Here is a 13,121-nt window from a genome sequence, read left to right as displayed (position 1 = left end):
AGGGCCTGCGCCGAAAGCTCTAAGCGAAACCTCGGCGAGGGCCGGCCCTTTCTCTCGGGGCCCTTCAGGATCGCCCGGAGTAACCAACCTTATTTGGCACGGCCGCCTGTTGGCCTTCTGACGACGCGAACTGCTAATGAACTCGAGCCGGCCCGTGATATCTAAGACGTTGAAAATACATGCTTAGGTCGAAGTGAAAAAAGGAGATAGACGTCGGGCGAAAAAAAATTGAAAAATTGTATCGCGCCCCGAAAAATAAAACAGAAGGGAAGGGGAGGAGATTCGTCGGTTCGATAACTGAAAAGCATTTCTCGCCGTTCAAATAGCCCAGTGAGGTAATTTCAAGTATCTAACAATAATCTCATCATCCCCCCTCAATTAATGTAACCCCGATCTGAATTGCAATTGTGTATAATCTCGTGAATGTATTTATATCTTCAAAGAAAGATAGAGAAGTATGAAAAATCTCTCGCCGAGAAGCTGTCGCACGGCAGCGCGTCGAGATTTCACGAGATATCGGCACAGGATACTCCTCGGACTCTTTATTCGCGCACGTCGCGCGGTCGCGCGACTCGGCCACGGTACAAAGGGATAAAACGACTCCGGGGTCCTCGTCTACCACGTCGGGCCGACTTTCAACGGCATCCGGCTATACATTATCGCCCGGCGTCACAAGTGCGGATATCTATTCAGCGCGCGAGAGAGACGAGCTGGTTCCTCTCGTGGCGGACGATAAGTCGATAAATCTCGCCGCGTCGGCTAACAAGGCCATCCCCTCGCGAACGAAGAATACGAAAGAGAGAAAGAGAGAGGGGGGTTATGTGCGTTCTTTCTTAGAAATTCACCGTGGCCATTCAGATGGCCACTCGCGACTAACGTGGTCCGCTCGCGACAGGAGCGCGTAGGCGTCCAGGGGCGTCGTCGTACACGGCGCTCCATTTCGGGGTACCTCTTAGGGTGCGTTAACCTCTCTCGCATTCGGCCTCATCCCGAATCCTTGCCGAAGGGAAGAGAAGAAGAGAAAGAAGGAGAGAGAGAGAGAAAGAAAGAGGACCGGGAACCGGCAGGCTTTACGGCGGCTCGTTAGAGTCATTGTGCGCCGATCGTCGCGACTCGGTTCGACGAACCGGACCAACGAGCGCTCGATGAGATGCACTTAATCCTTTTGGCTCCGGACGTCCATTTATTAGAGGGAGATCTGAAGAGAGATTTGAATTTTTCATGAGTCGTTTTTGCATGACTATGGACGACCCGGGGATCGCTCCGTGGACTTATTTTGAAATCTGCTCTGTCTTTCGCCGAGAACAAGAGGGAAAGAGAGAAATACAGAAAAGGAAGAATTGATCTTCCTTACACGTATACATCAATCTCCCACCGGAGAAAGATTTCTGCTAAATAATTCGTTCGCTCTTCCGACTCGTTCAAATATAACCTATCTGGAAACGCACGCGCATTCGGGCATTCTTCACATATTCCCGATCGACATATTTTTCTCACTTCTCTTTTTATCCAAACTCTTTATTCGGTACGCACGAAATAGGTCAGTCGAGTACGCGCGCATTAGAAGGACCTAAGTACGGGTCCTGTGCTTCCGAGGTATCTCGAATACGCGCGACTTTACGGACTTAACGGCGCGCGTGCCGCGGCAAGAAGTCCTGCCCGTACCGAGGATCTGAGAATTCCAGCCCGGCCTGGCGGTGAGCCAGAAGGACCGTCGTAGGCAAGCCTGGGGACTCGGAGATCCTCGTATATGGACATGCGGGACAAGTCGGCCGATGCGGCACGCGTCGGCATTCTGAAGTGCGGCGCTCTTTTCCGGTCTGCGTCCGCGAGTTCCGTTAGTCGCGAGTTATGTTAGAAGACACGAAGTGGAAGAGGAGAAGCTGGAGGATTAGAGGAGGAGGCGGAGGCGGTGTACATAACCGTGATTGTGCTAATGGGTCAAATCGCATCTGTCACTAACGAGCCGGCCGTGGTTCGTGGGCGGTCGCCTTGGGACGAACGGCATGTTTATTACGCGTCCTCCCTTCGACCGGATTGCGCTCGTTAAAGCGAGAAATTGGATCGAATGCTAATACCGCGAAGCGCCCGGGGCCCATCCTCGAATATAAGCGCCTGCGGTAAGGAGGACATTAATTAACGGCTTTAGTCGCCGAGAGGAGAGGATTATTAGATCACTTCGGCGGTGATCGTCTGAGTGTGACTAATAATGCGTCCGTTATGCTCAAGACGCGCGACTGAGTAATTCATGATTAGCACTTGTCAAGTCGCGCAGCGAGGTGACATTCGTCGGTTCTCCTCGTGAGAAACGCGCGCGCAGATACCGCGACGAGATACCGTTCGAGTCACGCGATTAAGCTATGACCGATTTGCCAGAGGTCGTCGAGGATAAGAGAGAAACCATTTCTCTCCGTTAAATTGATCCGCGGCACGAATTTCACACGCGATAAATGACGGAGTAACGTAACGCGATGTTTGCGCGAGTGATCTATTCTGCCGATCGGATTGATTTCGACGTGAAAAGCAACAGATGGAACACCACGATGATTTTCACGAGTACCGCGACTTTTAAGGCTCCCGATTACCGCGAATATCGCCATTGGCTATTTACCCGGGACGCTTGGTAGCACGGGAAGATACCGAATCAAGCTATTGAAATCCCATTGAGATAATCCGAGGGAGCAAATGGGCGCCGCGTGCAACGACCGTGGCTACGATCGTCTCGGTTAGGCTGTCGTTAGCTTTCCGGTGTACACGCAGCTGCGATTCACGTTATAAACATATTTCCCGATTTGTTTAATATAGCGATATCCGAGCGGGGCCGTCTCCGATCTCGGACGCCTGCGGTTTCGGGACTTTATAAGGAGAGATAGCGTAGATCCTGCCAACGTCGATAATGCGCCGATGAACCATCGCAGCCTGGTTAGGATCACTGCCGGCGAACGGGCAGGTCGATTCGGTCGAGAGCTGATCAATAACGATCGCCGATCGAGAAGCCGCACGGGAAGATCGAACACAAAAGGGGGATATATCCCTTCGCGTATAATTTATTTCAGGACGTTAGAGCGCGAGTTGATCCCGCGAGGCTAACACAGAATAATTGCCAATTATCTCGAATGACCCTACGGTTCATTCGGAGCCCTTTTATAGCCGGTAAATAGATTTTGAAATATTCTACGGTACACGCGGCGTATCTCGCGTATTTTCCTTCTTTTTGTTCATTTTTTTTTTTTCGTTTCCTTCCCTTTTCTTTCTTTTTCTCTCTGTCGCTTCACGTGATATCGCACAAACGGCGTTACACACGCGAGAGAGGCGCAGCTGCTGCTCCTCGCGAGCAGCGCGCAGGCGAATGATACAAAGACACGTTAGAACGGAGAATACAATGGAGCATGAAAATTTACGAGGTAGGCGGAGCACTCGGGTTCTCTGGCTACGGCGCAGTGAGTAGCTAATCGTGATCATGAATAAACATCGTCGTGGAAATGATGACATCTTCTTGGAGAACCGCGACGTTACTTAATCGCGAAACGTTTCATTACTGTCGCATCTCGTTGCGCCAAATTCCGCAGCCTCCGCGATCACTCTCGTGGATCTCCCCGAGGCTCTCTCTCTCTCTCTTTCTCTCTCGTTATTCGTTGATCGTGAATTAGCTCGTCGTAAAAGCGAATCGTTGGAAGAAACGAAATTTCTCGAAAGTTTCGCTGCCGCCGGTGGGGTTCAAATAAGATTTTTGTCGACAGCAACGAGCATCCAATGAATAAACGCGACTGAATTAACAATTAACTCTCGGCGATGAATCACATTCGTCTAAGGTAGATTACGAGCAGGAAAATAACTCTTTCCGCAAGTATTATAAATCATCCCCAATGGTATCTCCTGCATTTCGCACGGCAGGTGTATATACTCTTTTAAATTCCGGTTTTATCGAGAAGGATATTAAGCTAATGGGGTACGAGGTGAAAAAATGTGCTCGCTAGTAATAACACGCGTCTCGGATTCGCTACCTGACCGGGAGTCGTCAGTTAAGGACTAAACTGCTCCGACACGATATAATCTCCGGCGAAATATAGTTTATCTCATCCCGTGTCTCAGAGGGAAGAGAAAGAGGGAGAGAGGGAGAGAGAGAACGAAGATAATATCCTCCTAATATAAATTTTCCTTAATTAAGTCTCTTCCTTATATATTGACAGCAGGTGGCGATCAATAATTAAATTAATCGAAGTACGTGCATATACACTATATCGGGTTGCGTGTATTGCTGCAAGGAAGCGATTCATTTTTGAGGCAGTGAAAGCGCCGCTGCGGCGGAACGGGGGGAGGGAGAAGGATAGGGAGATGCATAACGCGTGGACGTCGAAGGTGCAGTCAGAGTGAAACGACCGGTAGGTAGGCTGTAAAAGGTAAACCCGTCGTATCGGCACCGTTCGTGGTCCGCGGGCATTCCAGGCGACGCCAACGTACCCTCCTCACCTCCTCCTTCACCTCCTCCTCCTCCTCCACCTCCTCCTCCACCTCTTCTTTCATCCTTCCTCTCCTCGCACTGCAACCTTCCTCTCCTCTCGCTCCGCGCTCCACCCCGCCGGTACCTTCCCGTCGCGGACTCGCAATAATGCAACTGTATGCAATTGCACTACCCGCCAACTGTAATGCAACTATCATCCCGAACGCGTACGCAACGTGTGCATGCGCTCGTGTGTTCGCGTCAAGCGCCTCGAGAAATTCATGTAGCAATGAACGCAATGATTTCATGGGCGATAATGAGTATTCTAATGAACCTTGACAGTTTGAGCATGGAACTTATCAGGCGTGACGTTCAGCGGAGGAGCGTATTCATAATTTAAAAACAAATATTTGATATATTATATTATCGTACATCGGTTGATATTCCAAATCCATCTCACGCCCAAGAGACGTATAGGAGATGCGAATTTAAATTGATAAACGCGTGGAGAATCGTCGCTGCTTTCTCGCTTGTGAATTCGCCTATGTCGGTTGTAACGCGCTGTAGCGTACCGAAAGAGCGTGCTGGTGACCTCTCTCTCTCTCTCTCTCTCTCTCTCTCTATATATATATATATATATATTTATTTATTTATTTATATATAAAATATGTAATATAATATGTATACATATATGCGCGCGCGCGTATGTACACTCGACTGGCAAACAGGCTGCAAGGCCAGCCGGGATAGGCTGATTCATTCAATTCCTCCGCGGACTCGGCGCTACGAGCTACCGACAACTGATTTTCTAGAACTACTTAGTATGCATTGGACAGCGCCGGCCGCGACGATAGGGTATACCCTCTCTCGTCATCTAACGGGGGTTCCGACGCAGCTGCGGCTGTGCTGCAACGAGGTGTATTGGACACTGCTCGGCGACTCTACCTCCGGCCGCTCCATCCTGCGATGCCCGTCAGGCCTGCCGTTTCTCTTCGCATCGCGACCGATTATGTCACGCGTGTAGCGCGCTAGCGGCACGACGCGCCTGTCACGGTGACATCGCTTGACCAGGTAGATCGCGGGTAATCCCTTTAATTGCGCGACGTGGCCACGCAGGCTGAACGGAAGGCGGGTCAGGTTGAACGTGTATCGTATCGTACATCGCTCGGAATAATTAGTGAAACGCGCTGGATTGTTCGGTTGGACGGCTCCGCAGCTCGAACTAAATATAGAAGTTAGCAGCTAAAGCATAAACACGTCCATCATAAACACGCGGATAAAATGCTGTTGACTCGATGGTTTCCAACGGCGCGCGTAATTGGGGTACAACTTGATTCAATGGCGATAGCATTGAAACTAAACAATACGTAACATAGTAGTTTTAACGATATTTGCTATTAAGTCGAGGAAATTTATTTATTCCAAGAAAGATTTTTTATTATTCCAATTACGCTGCTGTTGGAAATTCTATAGATTCAGCAGCTTTCTTTTCCGCGTATCTGTTGAAACTCAATGTACAATATGACTATTGAGAAAAATATTCAATACTTAAGGCCATTTAATACTTTAAGTCTATTAGGCGATACAGAAATATGAAGAAGCGAATTATTAATTAATCGATTCATAATCATTATCTAAAAAAAAAAAGAAAAATAAACTGAGTGATTGTAATTTCGTCGCAGTACGAGTAATATTTTTCCGCGTGTGGGCGCGAAAAAACTGACAGGTGCTCGGGAATGATGAAAATCCGGCGATTTACTTCATACTTCGATAACCCGACGGATACGCGAGAGGTAGCGTTTTTAATTGGGGAAGGTTAAGATTAAGGATCCCTTCTCTCTTTCTCTTTCACGATACTGATCACAGGTTCTGTTCGATGCGCATCGATCTTACATGGCAGATACATATCGCCGGTCACCCCGGCGACGTTGCGCTTATAAGGACTCGGCCGCGCGCGCCGATACTTACGCAAAACTCGGCTGCTACCGAAATAGCAGCTGCGCCGAGTTTCACGTCGGCCGGCCGACCGACGGGACGTTCGTGAGTAATCGCGCCGCTTAATTTTTCTCGACGTCGCCGCGATAGCATCGCGTACGCGGCGATACATTCAGCGACACGCTATTTGTTAACCGTGCGCTGTAAAACGCGGCTAGAGCCTGGGAGATATGTCTCGCCCGCGGCACGTGATCCGGAATAGCGCAGGGAGGAAGGAGAGAGGAAGAGAGGCGGGCGATCGCGCGAGAGCGGAAAAAGGCACGAAGAGAAAGACGGAGTTTTGTATATTGTGACAGATTGGACAAGGCAGAGTTCGACTAATTGACTCGTTCCGCTTCTTTATTTATTTATTTATTTTTTCCTCTTCCTTTCTTCCGCCCCGTCGAGCACGCACGCAGGCCGTTTTAATGCGCGACCGGCCTATTGATGACTCTTCGTTTAATCTCGCTCCGTTCTGCGTCCTCGCATAAAGGGCGCTCGTTCATCACCCGGAGATTATGATAGGAGCCGAGCTGAATGAAGACATTACGCATGCGATAGCTCAAGGATCCGTCCCGACCGCGTATCCGGCCGCTCTACATATAATCCTTTTATACCCTCGTTCGCGGGAAAGACGCGCTCGCAGCGCTGCGGATTTAATCCCATCGCGGGCCGCGCGACGTTCGGATTCGCGCTCGGATCTGAATGCGATTCTTTTTCGCTCGGTTTAATTTAATCCCCGCCGTATCTCTCCGGGCGACACTCGATTACACGAACATTATGACGAAGCGGCGGTTTCCACCTCAGTCGTAAGCGCCTTCGATCGTCCAACGATGTTCCTTGATCGGCGCTCCGACGCGCCTTCAGCTCGTAGCTGAAAGTGCAAGTAGATCTCGACGACCCGATCGTCCTGCGCGCCGCGTCATGTAAAACACTAATGGGAAAACATGAAAGCGTCTCTCTCCGATTTTTATGGTTTCGAGCGATTTTTATGGATGTCGCGGATGATCGAAAAACAAGAGGCAAGTATTATATATATATATTTTTTTTACGCGTCGCTTCTTCTCACGCTTAAAAGTTGAAGTAACGCTTCGAAGCTGACACGAAGTCCATCGAAATCCGTGAGGGCCGCTTCCATACGTTTCCTCGCAAGGCACGTCACGGCCGGCTGCACATCGGATAGACAAAGGATGGGACGAAAAAAGAGAAGGAGGTGTTGCAGAATGGACATCTCCGGACGGGGAGAAAAAAGGAGAGGATATCTCGCGGTCGCGTCTTCGGAGGGACGAGGGATGACGATCGCGCGCAAATACGCTTAGAAAGAGTGAGAGAGAAACGTTGTAGACTACGGCGACGACGAGGAAGGGCGGGCGGGCGAATTATTTGCATTTTAATTTGCATATTAAAACATGCCTCCTCGATCGGAGTCGACCCGGGTCGTCTGCGAAATACGATAGCCCCGCGCTCTGCTCCGTGCCCGTCGCATTAGCGTTGTAAAGCTGAGTTACACACGACCGCAAAAGCAACCCGACGGCCCTGAAACCGTTCACGCATGCCGATCTTGAAATATGCACCCGTGGACCCGAAGATCGCCGGATCTCGATAGCGTCGTCCCTCCCGATCGATCCGCGCGCGTCGTGGCCGACGCGCGCCTGGTATTTGCTCAGCGATAGCGCGCGGTACTAATAATTACGATAATAATAGCGTCTCGGAGAGACACGGAGACGAGTCGCCGCTCCCGCCGCTATCTCGCATTTTAATCCGCCCGTTTAATCTTCTTTCGCATCGCGTTAACCCACATTTCGGTCTCGCGTTGCGCGCCGTCAATTTTCCGCGAAGACTACCACACCGCCAGGTAACAGGACACCATTCGTCTCTCGCTCATGTCGCGTTCTACGTTATTACCGTATACGTTATCCCACTACGAGAATGTTGTCCGTCGCGCTTAGCGAAATTAATCTCGACCGTGTCTTAAAGCGATAGACGTTAATACTGTCATACATATTCATGGAATCTCGAGAAGAAAAGTACCTCGTCCTTCGAAGCAAAACAGGGAGTTCCCCTTCCCCCACCCTCGGCTCCGGTAATGTTCGTAATGACACGCGGCTCTCGTCGCCGCGCCGGCCTTAGCCGTGAACTCCCCTCGGGTCTCTGCGCTAAAAATCGCCGTCGTCGTCGCGTTTTCCCCGGCATTGTCGGAATCCTCGAGACGCCGCGTCTCTTCGCGGATGCACGCGGCGAGAATGATGCATGCAACGGTCATGTGAGCCGAGAGAGAGAGAGAGAGAAAGAGAACGAAAGAGCGCGCCGCACGACGTGACCGTCGAAGGGAGAACACCTCCCCGCTTCCCCGCGGCTCCCCGTTATTATCGTTGTTTCGAGCCGTTAATATTAATGGACGTAAATGCGCGTTGCCGTGCTCGACAGAGAAATAAAGAGGGACAAGGGAGGACGGCGGAGGTGGACGCGCGACGGGGGTTGAGCCGAGGGCAGAGAAACGGCGAGAGAGGGCCGTAAGGGAGGCCGTTGTCTGCCCCCCCCCTCCCTCCCTCCCTCCCTCGTCCCTCTGGGCCCTCATCACTTGGCTATAATTGAATAGACGCAGCTGTGCGTACGTACTGCGTGCTCGTAAAACATTAATGACCAATAGCCGGCGTGAGCGTCGACGATCGTTTTGCATTATTATTCCTTAAAGTCCGATAGGCGGCCGCGGTGTGTTCAGCCGCGAATTTCCTGCGTTCCTCATCTCGTGGATGCGAGTCAACGGTGGAGGGGGGAGGGGAGAGGATTATATGTTATGTAGATATTTGCGATACATACGTTAGTTTCCGAATCGAAATTTGGATTCCACACGTTAACCCCGCACACTCCGTCAAATTTGGGAGATCTTGTTATAAACTGTGTCGTCTTACCTTGATAGTGCAAATGGTAATTAAATGTTTTTTTTTTGTTTTTCACTTTTTTAATTAGCCTTGAAAAAGGATTCATTCCGGAATTATTTAATACCCGGCTATCTCAATATTTCACCTGCATTTAATATTTATTCTTGTGCTCAATAAGCAATGTATTAATTATGTAATTTAACCGGAGATAGAATATGTATGATAAGCAAAAGATAGGTAATTTAGTAAATATTAATGGGAGAATCTGATTAATGGTTACGTAAGATAACAATTTTGTTCCTTCACAATCCGTTTTTAACGGACGTATTATCGAGAACAACAAAATATCCGAGTCAAAATTTAAGCCGGTGTTCATGGTACGTTATTATTTAACAACTAATTATAGCATATATAATACAAAAATTACATAATATAGTTGAACAAATATTTTATTTTTCTTCATAGAGTCATAAGAATAGTAGGTGTCGCACAAGCCGCAATTTTATTTTAGATATCAGTAATCATATTTTTTTTATTTTCCAAAATAAGAAACTAAAAATTCGCGTATACCAACGAGGTGTATCAACGCTATCTCCGAGTACCTCTAGTTAGAATTCAATCAAATTTAAACCAGCCTCGGAGTTTCCACGAGACGTCAATCGTTCACCCGTCGAGAGTCACTTACCTGCGTGATCGCGCTTCAAGGTAAAGGCGATCTCGGCATATAATATACACTAGGATGTCGACAGGGGGGTATATTTTACGGCGACGTACTCTTCGTCGTAGAAACGTTCTGTCTTTATTTCCACTTTGCAACGACTTCATTCAAATATACACAAAACCTACAAATATTACATCGTCATTGCGCGCGCGATTCGAGCCGGGTCGGGCGCCAAAGAGACGTCGGATTAGAGAAAATTACGCCCGTTAGGATCCCTGACGAACGCGAATCCCGCGGTACTCCCGTCCTCCCGTGGGTATTTCCCATTAGACGCATCTCGGTCCCGTCTTTCCCTCGATTTTTGCGCCCTTTCTTCATCATCCTCGCTCGGCCGAGCGAGTAGGCGCGCACCGTCATGCGAAAGAACGAGAGAGAGAGGGAGGCGGGCAGCAGAGCGAGGGAGAGCGAGGGAGAAAGGCCGAGATATCCCGGTTTCCTCGAAGCGTTTCGAGCCGCAATACCTGCTACGTACCGGCGAGGTTTGTAATCACGCGTTTAACAGCCAATCGCGAGGCGTCACGCAATCGTGGGGCAAGAGCGCGCGCGCGCGAAACTTCGGGGTCATCGTACACGAAAAGGCAGGCCAAACGCCGCGAAGCATGACGAGCTAATGGATTAATCGTCACAAAGCATCGCTCCGGTCGATAGCTCGGGCTCGACGGCCGGGTCGCTGCCGTCCGTGCCCGAACGATCCCGGCGATGACCTAGACCTTCGAAGGACGCCCGTAATTTCCTCTTCCCGGAAGCTGCCGACCGGCTAGTTTACATTCTACCGTCGATTTATCCGCGACCGCGACGCCGGATTATTACGCGCTCTCCGCCCGCTGGCGTCTTCCGGACGTGTCCGGAAAGTTTAAGATCGACGTTCAACGACCCGTATCACGTTCTCCCCGTCGCACGACTCCACGTGATCGTATGCTCCACCGTCGTCGTGTTCCTGCGTTACGCGCGGAACACGCTCGAGATGCGCAACGAAGCTGCGAGAAGATCGCGATGACGCGAGGAAATAAAGAATCGCGTCGCGAATCGATTGGAAGGCGCGTTCCGGCGGATTTTAAGATCCGCGGGAGCATTCCGCGCGGATTGAATGTCGTTATTATCCATGACGGAAGCACCTCCGGCGATGGGAAAAGCTCAGTTTCGCCCGGGAGATTAACGAGCCGGATCAGTCGAGAGGCCTCACACGATGAAAGAAAAATGATCAGCCGCGTATTGATCGTAGGATCCGATAGGATGGAAAAAAGTCGGAATCGGGGCCACAGATGGACGAGCACGCGTTCGAACAACGCGTTTTCCACGGTCCGCCGCGGATATTCGCGAGCGCGTTTTTCCGACATCAATGTCACTGAGCGGCCGCGGCCGAGGTAATCGCGGAGGCCGCTACTATTAACACGCCTCTCGCGAGACGACAGATTCTCTAATGACGGAAGCCACGGAGAGACGCGGCCTCTGCGTGCCCCGCTGCATCCGCCGCGGCAGCAACAGTGGCGGCGGCAGCAGCATGCACCGGGGCCCGTAATTACGGGATCATTTTCCTCGGTCAACAGCCTTGTAAATCATCCCGCGCGGTATCCTCTCCCGGTGGTGGACGTCCGCGTCGGCGACTCCTCGACGCCCGGATCCTCCCGCGGCGGCGAAAGAAACCGCCGCCGAGCAATTTCCTCGGCGAGCCGTAAATCCCCATCGACTCCGCTCGCTCGTTCGCTCGCTCGCTCGCGGATGCGATCGATACATCGCTTCCGTCTCCTCGCGTTTCTTCGCCGTGCCGGAAAGCGCTCTCCCCGCCGTAATAATAGGACGACCGAGGGGATCGACGGCCAGTTGGAAGAACAGTTTCCAATTTGAGCGTACGAAAGTAAAATGAGAAAAAACGGTCTCTCTTCCTGCGGGCGATTTTTTGCCGGTCGAAAAAGGAATTCGTCGAGTGCCGGCTCGACCGATGGTTAGAGAGAGAGAAGGACAAGCGTTCGCCGCTCGCACCTGTAGGCGTGTTTATCGATATCCGCGTGGAGGAACTCCCGCGACCTCCCGACCCCTCGCACGTCACGTCATTTGTTCCGGTCGACCCCGGGGCCAGTTGCCGTCGATCGCTCGGCGATTCCCCGGCGCGGAAGGAGGCGCGCGCCTACTTCAGCACACGGTGTTGTAAATGCCTTCCTCGTCGTCGCCGGTGCTCGCCGACACGTCGGACACCTCCGAATGGGACAACGCGAGCTTCACGTAGCCCCGATCCCGCTCCCTGGTGCCGTGATTCTTCTTCCCCTCGGGAGAATCCCGCGACGACGGACTGCCACCGCTGCCCAGCTCGCAGATTTCGGCGTAGATCTCTTCCGGTTTCGGCGGCGGCGTGGGCGGCAGCGGCGTCAGGCTGTCTCTCACTTTCGAGTACGGGGGATCCACGTCCGAGCTGTTGCCGGTCTGAACTTCGAGCACGCTCGTCGAGATGGAGCGCTGCACTTGCTGCCGGGACGACGGCGACGCTTGGCCGGTCAAGTTCGTGTCGGACTCCAGGCTGGCGTAGCGCTCCGGCGATCTCATGCCGATCTCCGGCCGGACCGCGAACGTGAAGGAGGCCGACTTCTTCGCCGGGTTCCTGCTCTTGCCACCCTGCGCTATCCTCGAGATCCTGTCGAGGAAGCTGTGGTTGTTGCCGGCGCTGCGGCTGTTGCTCCGGTCGCGTATCGTCGTGCGTTTGATATGCTCCAAGCCTTCCTTCAGGCTCTGCAGGATCGGCTTCGCCTCCGGCTTCGCTTTGATCTCCTTCAGGTGCAGCTCCTTCAGCTGGCCGTTGTTGGACGCGGGTTTCGGCGGAGCGACTCGCGGCTCGGTAGCTCGCTGGTCTAAGGCTCTTCTACGGTAGCAAAAGCGCGTGATCGCACAATTCCGCCGTCCGGGGACCAGACGAAAACTCGTTTGTGAAAACAGAGAGAGAGAGAGAGATTCCTGGAGGTTTCCGCTCGGCCGATTGTTTCCCGACCGAATATTTACACGGATGTTCTCAATCGCGGTAACACAGATATCGCTTCACAGATGTCGCCGAGTTTTCATCTGGTCCCTATTCCGTTGCAGGAACCGACTCCCTTTTCCCGTGTATCCGCGTTGT

The 13,121-nt window shown here is 51.5% G+C and overlaps 1 protein-coding gene across 4 annotated transcripts in view; it reads right to left on the bottom strand.

The window, feature by feature from the left end:
* Nucleotides 1-10,077: 10,077 nt before the first annotated feature.
* The window catches only part of LOC106749599, a 49,172-nt gene continuing 46,128 nt past the window's right edge, over nucleotides 10,078-13,121 (bottom strand). For all 4 annotated transcript variants that reach the window (XM_014629244.1, XM_014629246.1, XM_014629245.1 and 1 more), the window contains exon 6: nucleotides 10,078-12,869. In XM_014629244.1, coding sequence (XP_014484730.1) covers nucleotides 12,149-12,869 — 721 coding nt within the window. In that variant the 3' untranslated portion in view covers nucleotides 10,078-12,148. The remainder of the gene's footprint in view (nucleotides 12,870-13,121) is intronic.

This window comes from Dinoponera quadriceps, unplaced genomic scaffold, assembly GCF_001313825.1.
Source record: "Dinoponera quadriceps isolate SergipeBrazil2010 unplaced genomic scaffold, ASM131382v1 scaffold4009, whole genome shotgun sequence".
In the NCBI taxonomy this organism is placed as follows: domain Eukaryota; kingdom Metazoa; phylum Arthropoda; class Insecta; order Hymenoptera; family Formicidae; genus Dinoponera; species Dinoponera quadriceps.
The sequence above is the reverse complement of the archived record's forward strand: the minus strand, read 5'-3'. Positions and strand labels throughout refer to the sequence as shown.